The 12,640-nt window shown below is 39.7% G+C and overlaps 1 protein-coding gene across 3 annotated transcripts in view; it reads left to right on the forward strand.

Moving 5' to 3' along the window:
* Positions 1 to 12,640, forward strand: part of adkb (adenosine kinase b) — a 100,319-nt gene that overhangs the window by 81,122 nt on the left and 6,557 nt on the right. For all 3 annotated transcript variants that reach the window (XM_034120148.1, XM_034120147.1, XM_034120149.1), the window contains 2 exons: positions 7,348 to 7,383; positions 10,935 to 11,049. In XM_034120148.1, coding sequence (XP_033976039.1) covers positions 7,348 to 7,383; positions 10,935 to 11,049 — 151 coding nt within the window. The remainder of the gene's footprint in view (positions 1 to 7,347; positions 7,384 to 10,934; positions 11,050 to 12,640) is intronic.

Genomic DNA, 12,640 nt, shown 5'->3' on the forward strand with positions numbered 1-12,640 from the left:
GCCAAATGTCGGTAAAATTTTACTGGATAATAAGCTGCGAGAAAACTGATGGACTGTGATGAAGTTAGGTTAATCCATCAAAAGTTTGTATGCCAGACTTTTCAACAAAGACCGTTTTATCCAGAGTGAAACATAAATTTACGACCATTTTAACCATGAACTGTTATTTATTGGAAGGAAATCTTGCACATAATAAAGCATCTGCAAAGATATTTTATAAAAACGCATATATTCATACAAAACAGTCAGAAGAGAATTAACCATATTAGATTAAACAAACATGAGAGCCATATCGCACAATGATTAAAGCAATTAAAACGGAAAGCTTTAAAATGTTTAAAATGTTTAAAATGTTCTATTTCTCTATAAAAATATTTCTTTGTGACTCCGCATCAAACATACATTTGGTTAACAATTAATCATTTAAGCTTAAAAGGAAACATCATCTGTTTCATCAGGAATGTGTGGGTGCGTTTGTAATGATAATAAATCAGGTGGATAGTTTAAAGTAGCAGATCCCTTAGTCACATTAAAGCCCTTGAAACCTTTCAGAATCAGATAACAGCCTCTTTTATTTATAACTAAACAAAGTGTTGAGTCATATCTTTGGCACACAATATGTTTTGTAGGGTGACTCTTCATTTAGAGAGCTTAAATTATATAAGTGGTTTATATTTCAATAACATAATCTAATTATATCACTTAATCTAAGGATACATTGATTTATTGAACCTGAAAATATACCCAAAAAGCTGAAACAAGATTGCAATTAATTTACTTTTATATATACAGAAACAATAACTTTCTATCTGGGAAGTCCTGAATCTTCAGAACGTCAATGAGATGAACCTTGATCAAAGAAACTGGCAGACAATCAATACAAATTATTGAAGCAAAGAAAACACTTCACTCTGAAACAAAATTATTTCTTAGAGTTACTGTAGCAGGTCATTTTTTTTCTAAAGTTAGATATTCGTGTATTCGGATAAATTCAAAAGACCTTATTGCAATCAATTGTTCACCTTTGGACTCTAGTGCAGTGAGTAGTAAAGTCAGCTAGACATGTGGAATAAGAGTTATAAGAACCAGTTAAAAGCTGCTGTTGAGCCGACACGGTCATCTTCCATCTTCCCTTTACCCAGTGTGGTTCCTTGAGAGATAGCCAGTCTCTGGTAGTCTGATGTTGTGTGCTGACCCCTTGTTAGAGCCCAGAGGTGAGATGTGTGATAGAGGCCCTCAGTGCTGATAAGGCCATCAGGCTGATAACTAACTCCCCCCAGCACAAAGCTGCTACTGCTACTGCCACAGCTTCCATTAGCCCCACCACACCGGCTGAATGCCTGCGCTTTCTGAGGTTACATCCTCTGTTCTTCTGGGCCCTTATGCAAACCCTGCTTTCCCAGGCTGAGATTGCTATCAGCGGAGATATTTATGTACTGCACATGTTTCCGATTGTTTAACCTTTGGACCTGTGCTGTAGGTGCTGCTGTCGTCCCTGTGGGCTCGCTAACAGACCACTCTCCTGCCCTTGTAGGCGGACTGAGATATTTGGGAGCAGAGGCTGTTGCTAGAGGTGTGTAATGGACTGGCAGGAAAGGGCACTGTTGAAATTGGTCACATGAAAGCTAAGGTCAGCCCCGGAGCTTAAGCCAGCTCCCTACTTGCTGTCAAGTTTGAACACATTTCTTTCAAATGGGTTCAAAGGGAAATGTTTATTATTATTTCCTTGATTCAGGTTCAATTTGCAGTTCTGATAAATTGGCATCCTTTGTATCCCTTCTAGTGCACAGGAATTTGCAAACCTTGACGTGCTGTGTAGTTGAACTTTAAAGCCATTTGTTTAAACACATCACAAGTTAATGACGTTCAAGATTTGTATTAGTCATCACCTGTATGCCCTCAAAGCCAAAATAGAGAAGAATTGTTAGTATGGCCTTAATGGTGGTGATACAGATCCCAAACTGATACTTTGATAACTATGTATGTTTAATAAATATTTAATAAAGACAGCATCAGATTGTGATTAGCTTATTTACCAATCTTTTAAAATATTTCGTGATCGGCTTGGGACATTTGATACGCGTTTCAGCAGCAGAAAGCCTGCTATAAAAAAAAACAACAACTAGCAATTAAAAACACTACTAAAATCTAATAGGAAAGATATGCAGACTGAGTTGTCATCGTTGTCATGTTTTTGCAGTGCTTTTCACATATTTAGTTTTGATGTAAGCTTACTGTAAGGGTACATCGTGCAGCTGCATTTTGTAGGAAACAATATACACAAATAAACATTTTTTATAAATACTGATTCAGTAACAGATCAACAGAAACTCAATTTGAATGGATTTGGATTGGGGGGGGCATGTTGGAAACATTCATATTTCTAAGCAGAAGTGACATTGCTGTTTACAGCAGTGCATTAAATAAGGAGCATATCCTGAGGCAAGCTAAATGCACTGCATGACAGAATTTGAAAATGAATACCATTTAATGCACAGGAGAAGATACTGCAAATGTAAAGACTCACACCAATCTGGTGAACAGTGGAAAAACCTAATGTAGAGGGGGAAATTATTACATTATTTATAAAACAAATGAAAAATCTCAATCGCCACTAGGTGTTTTTTTTGTGCTTAGTCCTAGTTTGGAATCTGAATAAAGTGTCTGTGCATGGCAGATGTAAATCTCAAAAAGCCTTTATGATAACACCGGCATGTAAGAAAATAACTAGGTAGAGATGAAACATGCCACTTAATGGCTCGGTGAAAACTGAAGTGAAATGCCATCAGTTGTTGTTGAGTAAATTCCCAGAGGCAGTAAAAGCAACTCCTGCCTCTCTGGAGTGTGTTACTGCGCGTGTGTGTTTACCCTCATGTTTGTGGCATGTCATGCTTGAGCAGGATTGCTGCATTCTCCTGGGAGCTACAGGAGAGCTCGGTACAGGTGATTTATTCCTCCTAATCTGTCCTGCACAGTAGCAGGCGGCCGCCTTCCTCTCCGCCCAGCATGAGTGAGGTGCTATCAGCTTGCATGATCATATTAATAGTCACCGGCAGTCGTTATCGGCCCACATATCTTCGAGGTGGCAGCTTCCTGGACTCGTGCTGGGGGCTGACGTCCTGACATCACGGAGGAGTCTTGTTTGTGACCCCAAGGCCAAGTCAAGGGCACTAACAATCCCCACCGATGCCATCGCTTTGATTAGTTATTCATTCTCCACCCCCACACACCACCCTGTAATGTATGCTGTTGTAATCTGGCTGGAAACGCTCGAGTTGAATGCCAGATGTTGTTTTTTACTGGGCATTTATGGAAGCTGAGTGACTCGCCTCAGTGATGTCTTACGCTTAAATGCAGGGAATGAGGAAAACATGTCACCTGCCACTGTTATTTATATATGCACGTAGTTTTAATTGGCTGAATTATTTGAGATTTCATGACCCCAGTCATGCTCAGTTTAATTTGAAAGGTTCCGACAGAAGGTGATTTGTCAAAACCAACTAATCTGTCCGGACCTGATAATTGCCTCTTTTTCAGTTTGCACCATTTGACGAATAAACCAACAGTCATATTATTCAGTTCAACATTTTAGAAGTTCATTTTGATTAAAATGGTGTTAGGTGTACACGCTGACGTCTTAAATAAACATGTATTGAAGGGAAGAAGAAAACATGGGTGTTGTTGTAAATAACTTGTCAGGGCTATAGCCTCCTTTGTATCTCACCCCCCGCTCAATGTCAAATACAATTCAATTTCTGCATCAGCCTGGGCTAACACGGTCAAGCAAATGCCTATTTTCTGAATGGCCTTGGGGAGTTATGCTTTTCAGCTTATCAACTTTTATTAACCTTAGCACTGAGGTTTGCTCTTTGATTTAGATTCTTTGGGAAACACTGAAATTGGATTTTTTTTTTTTTCTCTACTCTCACTCCTGCTGTGACATATGCTCAACAGCTTGTTACACAGAGGAGGAACAACTAAATGCTTGCTTTGATTTGTTACAGAGACCATTCTATCATCACAGTCAATAACAACTTGTCTAGATGTATTAATTTCTTCTCGTTTGGGCGTCATTATGTGCCTTTAATAGCAAAGAGGCATTAGAGAATGGATGGATTTCTTAAAATGTACCTCCAAAACATCAAAATAACTGTTTTGATTTCTGTATTATTTCCTTTATTTGTTTTAAATGCTGGTAAATGGTGAACATATCAATAAAAAGTGGTGAAAATGGCTAGTAGGAGATGACATTAGATGACAGGATAGTTATGAAATGAAGATAGGAATCAAAGTAAAAGCCCCGGTCTGCTTTTCCTGTTTTTTGTAAAGTTGTTTTTCCCTGATAAATGATCAGTGCAGTGTTGTGTGCTATTATGTTAGTTATCCAGAGCCATGAATGTCATCTTTGCTCATCTCTTTATGATGAGGTGTTATATAAAGACTGACTGCATATTGAGCAGTTTTCATTAAGTGGAAGAACAGTAAGTCAATACGGAATAAGTTACTTCACAGAAACGACCCACATGCTGTGGCCGCACAGGCATGCTATGCTCCTGTCACATGTAGTGTCAAGGAAAACAAAGTGTGAGGCTTTGAAAAAATGCCCTTTGCATGAAGTGTGTATTTCCTCTTTCATTTTGCTTGGCAAGAAATGGTAGACTCCCGCCCCCCTGACTGGGCTCTGGATTATTAGCTTAAGCTCTCTAAAAATATCCCTTTGACTGTTTAAGCCTCTGACAGCAGCAACATCTCACACATTCTGATAGCTTTATACTAACTATGGCTGCAGAGGGCTCATGCACTCAGCCTGACTTGTTATCTTTTACCTTGTTTGCCCGAGGAGTAGAACTTACGGGCTATGAAATCTGCAAAAAAAAAAAAGTCCTCTCTCCTTCAGAATCCGACTCGGAGTGGATCATGAAAGGCGAGCATGCAATCTCCGAACAAACGAGATGCTTTTTTGAGCACGAGAGGATTTTGCCCAGATGTCACTCGAAGCGCTTGTCATTGTTGCGACAGCTGTAGAAGCACATGGACCGTCATTTGAAAACCACACATGCCAAAACAGCACACGTCAAATGTGTAACGTACACAACCTGAAACATAGGACTTTCCAATTTCAATGTAGAAAATGATGACTTTTATTGCCTATCATTTCAGTTTTATTGACATGCATGTGTAGTTCAGCTAATTGCATATTTACCAGCACACAGTATTTATCATACCAATATATTAGGTTTAGCTGAGCTTATACAAGCAAATATTTTTGGTGTTGGCCTTCATAACAGCTCATTGAAATTAATAAATTCCTAAAAGGGATTACACCGTACACATGTGGCTCATAGACATTGCTTCAATTATCTTTTCTTCTAACACCCACACTCTCTCCAAAGGCTTTTCTCAAAAAATATTATAGCTGCTAACTAGAGAGAGACGGAGGGTGAGATGGAGGCATGTGCTGCTCCACAGCACCATCGTTATTCCAGCTTTCATTCATGTGTCTCTTTTAAATGCTTTCAGATGAAATATCGCTGTTTTGACAAGACATTTTTCCAAGCTGCTCGCGTCCCTGCGAGATGCCTCGTACTCGCCGGTGATGGAACGTTGCTGAGTAGAAAAGTCAATATGTGGTTGTAAATAAATGAAAACAAATGTGAGACCTAAGCCTTCAATAGACTGAAAAAGGCAAAAGGAGGAGAGAGGAAAAAGACTATTCACCTTTACTCATTATAAAGCTGCTTATGGGCTACAGTGGCTAATTGACTAGCCTCCCTGCCCCTGTGTGTGTGGAAGGAGTCGAGGGGGGTCATGAATTGACATATTGCTGGCGCTGTTGATCCAAGGCAGAGAGCCATGAGGCTTTCCTCCAGGGACCGGTAACCTTATTGTTCCATGTCATCTCCTCCCCTTCTGTTTGAGGACCAGGTTGCCAACCTTTCCCCAAGGTCACGCAAATATCAGCCCCCCTACTGCAGATAATTGGATTGTTTAGAATCATAACATCGACTTATTGGCCCGTCTGGGGTCAAAAGTGAATTTAGTGCACCAGGTTGTCTGTCATGATTTGTGGCATCGTTCTGAACCGACAAGCAACAGCTTCTGTCACCGGTTAAAGAAACGACCAGAGGTTTGGCAGGCTGTTGCCTACAAAAGACATATTGATATATACAGAGCTAATCATATTGTTTAACCATGCTGCTTCTGTATTCGATTTTCCCTGATTATTCCAAGGATCCATTGCTTTCTATTCTTTGTTAATTGATGTGCAGAACCAACCCTGAAATGTCCAAAAGAAAAATGTTTTTTTGATCAATTGTTTACATGTTTGCTCTACGTAATATTCAATAGCATTACATTTTGTTTTGCAACATTTATATTTTCTACTTTTCAAGGCAGACATTAGTTTTAATCAATCTCTGAGTGATTTTTAAAATAGCAAAAAGTGTCCCCAAGTTCTGTAGTTCGGACCCTAGATTTGTAAAGCCTAGAAATGAGGTATCATTTACCTTATGTGTCATACTTTTAATGTAGGCAGTACGTTATGAACTAATTTTTCCCAGGCAGCCGTTGGTCTCCATTAATTTTCATACACTTGAAACTCTTGAGTTGTGTAATTATGTAAATGTGGTTAATTAAACTGTAATTCAAAGCAACAACTTACCTGCTAATGGAGACTTGAGCTTCAAAAGCAAAATTATTAATATTGTATGGAAATTAATAGAAACCCAATTTTCCCGAAACAATAAGAACAAAATAGACATGTAGATTTTTTTGTCGCATGAATTTGCTTTAGACAACCCCAACAAGTTTCAAGAGCTTAACACCCAGTTGTCACCCCATACTAAAATAAATGGAGACCAACAGCTGCCTGAAATAGTAAAACAAATGCCTACAAATCTAATTCACTGGATATCTTTACGAAGTTTACGTGATTTGTAGCTAAAGCAAAAATGTGCATACACACATGTAGGGGGCCTTTTAAGTGCACCTGTTAGGAAACCAAAGAAACATGGGGCGTGTTGAATGCCTGCAGTGTCGGGGATTCCCACATACCAGAACATATTCATGGTTTCATGGCTGGGGGCTTACGTGGTGTTACCTCATGCTGCCGTGGTAAGAAGAGACCAAGTGGGGCAATAGATTAAATGGGTGGGCTGCATGCCTATTAAACAGGGGTTGGCAGAGGAGCACTATCTCAGGTTACCTATTCTCAGGTGTCATGGCCGCACATGTGAGGGAGCGGAGGCAACGAGATGTCTTTACTTCACGTCGGTAGTGTGACATTCTACTCTGCATGTGACTCTGTAATTAACTGCTCATTTGTGTGTGTTTTCTTTTCTTCTCTAGGAGGCGGCGACATTTGCCAAAGAGCTCGGCTTTGAGGTGAGTTGACCGGCAATTGCACACTAAACAGATCCTAAAGGTTTATTTTTGCTGATAATGAAGTTCTTTTTGGACAGTGATTGATGTGCTATTATACTCTCCAGGCCTTGCAGCAGTTGCTATGGAAACCTGGCAGTCGTCATGGTTTCTTTGTTCAGCCAGCTCTCTGTTATGACGCACTCTGCTAGGTCTGCACCCAACATCGCCTACAGATGTTATTTATTGAATTTTGAAAAGCCTCTTGGGAAGCTGAGAAGTTGGGCATGGTTTCAAGCCTTTCTCTGCAGGCTGGGGGCTCGTCAGGTTGCCTGGTTAAAAAGTCTCATTATCTTCATTGCACTCAGGGATGATACTGTATGTCTCCCTTTCCCTGCTATGGCATTACAGCACACTGAAACACACTGTAGTCTTTTAATAACCAAATTACAGCCACCTGTGGTTTTAGATTATGGAAATGAAAATGACAGTGCTTGTTCCCCCATAGATCGTGCTTTAAAGTGGGGCTGCCTCTTACGTGTAAAAATGAATGTTCCCTGTGTCTATTTTCTGCCTGTATTTTGCATATTTTCCAGTCGCGCTGTAATCAAAAACACAAATAGCCGGTGTATGTGTGTGCTCAGGTATTTTAAGTGCCTTCTCTCTTTCAAAGGTAAGGCTGCCTTGAGTATGGCTCTGCACTGTGTGAATAATTGTCATCCAGAATCACTAACGGTGTGATCAACGTGACTGGAATAGAAATGCAATCCTGATGGCAGTGACAGGTTTAAGAGAGGAGAAGGGATGAAGGCAGGAAGAGGAAGGGGGGGGGGGGGGGGGCTCGCTTGGTGTGATGGAGGGTGCCTCACATGAGAAAATAACACAAAGGGCAAAGTGTAGACTCTCCTAGTAGTTACAATTCTTTGACATTTTCCATGTCACTCTTATTTGCCAGAACACAATTGCATCAGATGAATGTGATTTCTCAGATAGCATCAGCGGTCTATACTGTACTTAATGCATTTTCAGATGCTTGTAGTTCAAAAAGGTTTTTTTGTCACTTTGTAATGATAATTTCACTTGCCGTCATACTGTAGCTGTACCCAGACAAGTTTTTAAAATATCAATATACAGAGTGTATACTAGCTTATAGAACTTTGTTTAAAATGGGACAAACAAATATAATGTTTAAACAAGATTTATAGGAAGAAATGTGTCGTTCACACATACACAGTACTCTTGTAATATGAAAAACTTTGGGTTTAATAATGATAATTTCCATCCCTTATACAATATCTCAAAAATATGAAATGTGTGACAATTATGCAAAAATCCTGAGCTTAAAGATCTTGGATAGTTGTTTGACGAAATATTTTTAGCGCACATCCTCTTACTGGAAATATTCTGGAGCTTTTAGCCATTATCGCATGGATTTTATAAGAAGAAGGAGTTGCTCAGTTGTCATGGCGATTGTTGAAAGATGGTCTCCAGTGTCGCATCTGACAACCTGTTATGTGACCAAAATTATATAAATAAACAAACCTCTCTATTACAACTGAGCAAACTCCATCTCACAAAACACTGCTGGATGCCCTTGAATGGATCTTCTGATAAGTTTCTTTTTTCAAATAAAATTCATATTAAATTCAATGAACTGACTTTCAATAGCATCTATCAAATTAAATTCTACAGACCGAGCTCGACTACCTCTTTTTGAAAACATGAACCAAAATCAATTACTTATTTTGACAAGTCTTTTGTAAAATTATACCGCAATTTTCTCATCCTGTCGCGGCACCAAATATATATGTTTCAATAGTTATTCTGTCAAATATACTTCTTTGACTTTAATTAAATTAATTAGTTCAGTTAATTGATCAGTGGAGGATTTTTTTTTTTACGGATACTTTTATTGGATATTGTTAGCTGCTGCCGAGTAGTCATTATCTGACTTGATGCACTTTTAATGTATTCTGAAACATTGTTATTATCACATTATGGATGACTAACAAAAACGGCAGCGGCACTCCTCTAGTGTAAATAAGAGATAAAAAGCTTGTATTTTCCAAAACAGCAATCAGCAGATCTCAACACAGTCGCCTGATTGTGATCTGTTTCCCTTTAAATGCTCAAAGAACTATCTTCATCACGCTCTGATTGAATCTCTCCCTGGCAGTGTTTGTCAAACAGCCTGCAGTGGAGACCATCACTTTCTCACTGGCTTCGACACAAAAAACACAATTTAACACCCCTGTGAAGCTCCTATATTTCACGCCTTGTTGATTTATGTCTGATCAATTGCCACACAATCGTAAATATTGCCATTTGTCAGCGGTAAACTAAATTGACCATATCATTTGCCAATTCATTTGTTCTGCACTTATTTCTCTGCATTCTTTTACCGTAGGAACTTGTCAGGTAAGTGTTTCTGCCCGTCAAAAAGGAGGAAGTTGTTTATGTGTGTGTACAGCGTGCCCTCCTCAACAGGCGTGATGCTTACCCTCCCACCTCTGGCTTTTAGAACCTTTTAGCTCCTAAACCTGAGTAGAGCGCCTTTTTTTATGCCGGCGAACATAAAACCGAAGGGTGACAATGTGCCGAAGCCTTGTGCGGTTTTGCATTCAGTGTCTGGAGGACTGCTTGTGGTTACATCCAGTCACAGTGACAAATTACCTTTTTCTTTTTTTTTCTTTCACCGACGCCTGCTAACAGCCTCTGTATTAACCTCACCATTAGCACTTACTTAGAGTGTTACACCCATTTTTCCTAGAGCCAGGGTCTCCCCGGACCTCTCAGGGCTGATTAAAGGACATTTGGGAGGCATTTAGAGGTGTAAAAGCTCATTGGTTTGAGTGAGCCAGTGTGGCTGGTACTATTGGGTTGGAGCCTATCTCTCTGATTACTCCCATAACCACAGTATTTGCTCGCCCTGAAGGTGCTCGAATGTTAGCTTTGACACAGATGCTAGAGGCGTCTACAACCCGTTAATGCTAGCTACTCAGCGTGCTGTATTACGGAACAGAAGAGTCCACCCCACTGCGAGGCGGCGATAAAGACATTCCACCTGCTCATAGTACATCATGATGAGTTAATAATAAAGTAGCACTGACAGGTGTGGGTTTTTTATCCCTCTCATGATCAAAGGCAAGCACTCCGGAGAGTTCTGTCGTCTCCAGGCGAGAATATCCATTCTGTGCAGATGCTGAGGAGAGATGGCCTGTTTCAGGAAGAGAATGATACAGTACACGCACCACCTATCCCTTCAGCTCAGAAGTAGCTTTATCTGACAACAGCATATCTTCACAAGCTTATTTTCATCTCACTTAGGGAATATGACATTCTAATATTTTACAGCTCTCCTGTAGCGGCATGGAAACATCATTGAGCGCCCCTATTGATCTTTTTCGAAGCGGTTTCATAGCCCATCTGGTTTCATTATCACTTGATCCGTCTGCCAGGATTGGAAAACAATTCTGACCTCTTCCTGTCACAGTTTGCGATCTTTGATTAACTTCTCAGAAACTGTTATTTTCGATGCATTTATTCAACCTTACATACTCCCTGTGTTTTTACAGACAGATGACATCGCAGAGATTGCAAAAAAGGCCCAAAACCTCCCCAAGGAAAACACGAAGAGGCAGCGAATGGTGGTGTTCACCCAGGGCAAGGACGACACTGTTGCAACTGTTGGTAGGCAATTTATTGTTTTTTCGTTTTTGTCTGCCTGTCTTCACATATTTCAACTGAAGTACCACTCAAAGCCATCCCAACTTTGGCCCCTTTTGGACATCTTTACCCTCCTCTTAAACCTCATATCACAAAACTGCAGAGCGGAGCCTTACATAGATTGTAGATCTCTGACTGAAAAGAGCTGAATGCTATCAGTAATTTCTTTGAAGTTTAACCTGAAACATTGACACCAGATGTTAGAAAAAATGAATGCTTGCACTACATTCTGTCATTTCAGAGCATAAAAGAAATGTGGGGGATGCAGAGAGCAGGCATTGATTTGTGAAGTACTTCTAACTTTGTCTTGGACAGACTCCAGGCCAGTCCTCAGCCATTTTTAATGCTTAGACTCTTACATCCTGCCCTTTTCTTTTCCTTCCTAAAAAATGCTGGCAGAGTGGCCTCGAGGAGAGGTTGGTAATGTTGCTCCTCAAATCAATGCATTCTTTTTTTTATTTGGGGCAGATTTGTTAGCGGGACATTAAAAGGCGATGTCATCATAACTGAGCAGGGGTTGCAGGTTTAAGCGGTGTGTGGGGAGACGATAGTTTTCTATTACTGCTGGGAGATGTTTCCTTTGTTTGGAGCCACAGGGTGTCTCTCCTCGTTGCCCTTGCAGTTCAGAGAAGCCTGCACGAGGAGAGATGGCCTCAGGTAAAGACTCCAACATATCACTCATCACTGGGGACTGCAGGGAGCACGGCCACAGCAGCACCGTACCTGCAGGACACTGTCTCTACATGTCCACGCTCCTTAATTCCACTGTATTTACGAGCTGAAGCTTTGGACAGTATGTCACCAATGGATTCAGAATCATCAGAATTCCTTAATTTGTCCCGCAGCGGGGACATTTATCCAATCCAATCCAACTTTATATATATATATAGCACATTTAAAAACAACAGAGTTGACCAAAGTGCTGTATATCAATACATATATAAAAAGCAGCATAAATACATTTAGACAAAACAAATGTAAAAGCACGAGACAATAAAACCATACTTGTAGCCACAGACTGAAAAACTCTCATACACGATGTAAAAACATTTACTGTATTACAACAGCAGAAGTATAGTGCAGATAAAGCAAAAATAATAGATACTAAATAAAAAAAGTAGGCACACGTTATTAATAATCAAAAACAAAGTAATAACAGATAGTACACCAAGTACACCATGGTATAAAAAAGTATATTTTTTTAAAGTGACCAAATGAAATTATAGAAGTAGCATGAGATTCAGTCAATCTTTTTCTGTATTTATATCTATATTGTATTTTCCTTTTTAATGGTCTGTAAAGTGTGCTGTCATTTTGGCTACATTTCTCAAGAGACTCTCTTGGTATAATAAAGGTTTTAAGTGGCTGTAATCAATATTTTTTTATATTAAAAACTATAAAATAACTCTAATCTGAAAAGGGAAGCCACAGAATGATTACCCAACTCTGCAGTTCTCCCAAGCTCTATAAAGCTTTTTAATCTTTTAACTCCTTGTTTTGGTTTTACAGGCGCCACTTTACAGTTTTGGTCCGCTGTCATCAGTGTTGTTTACTG

This window comes from Trematomus bernacchii, unplaced genomic scaffold (genome assembly GCF_902827165.1).
Source record: "Trematomus bernacchii unplaced genomic scaffold, fTreBer1.1, whole genome shotgun sequence".
NCBI classification, from domain to species: Eukaryota; Metazoa; Chordata; class Actinopteri; order Perciformes; family Nototheniidae; genus Trematomus; species Trematomus bernacchii.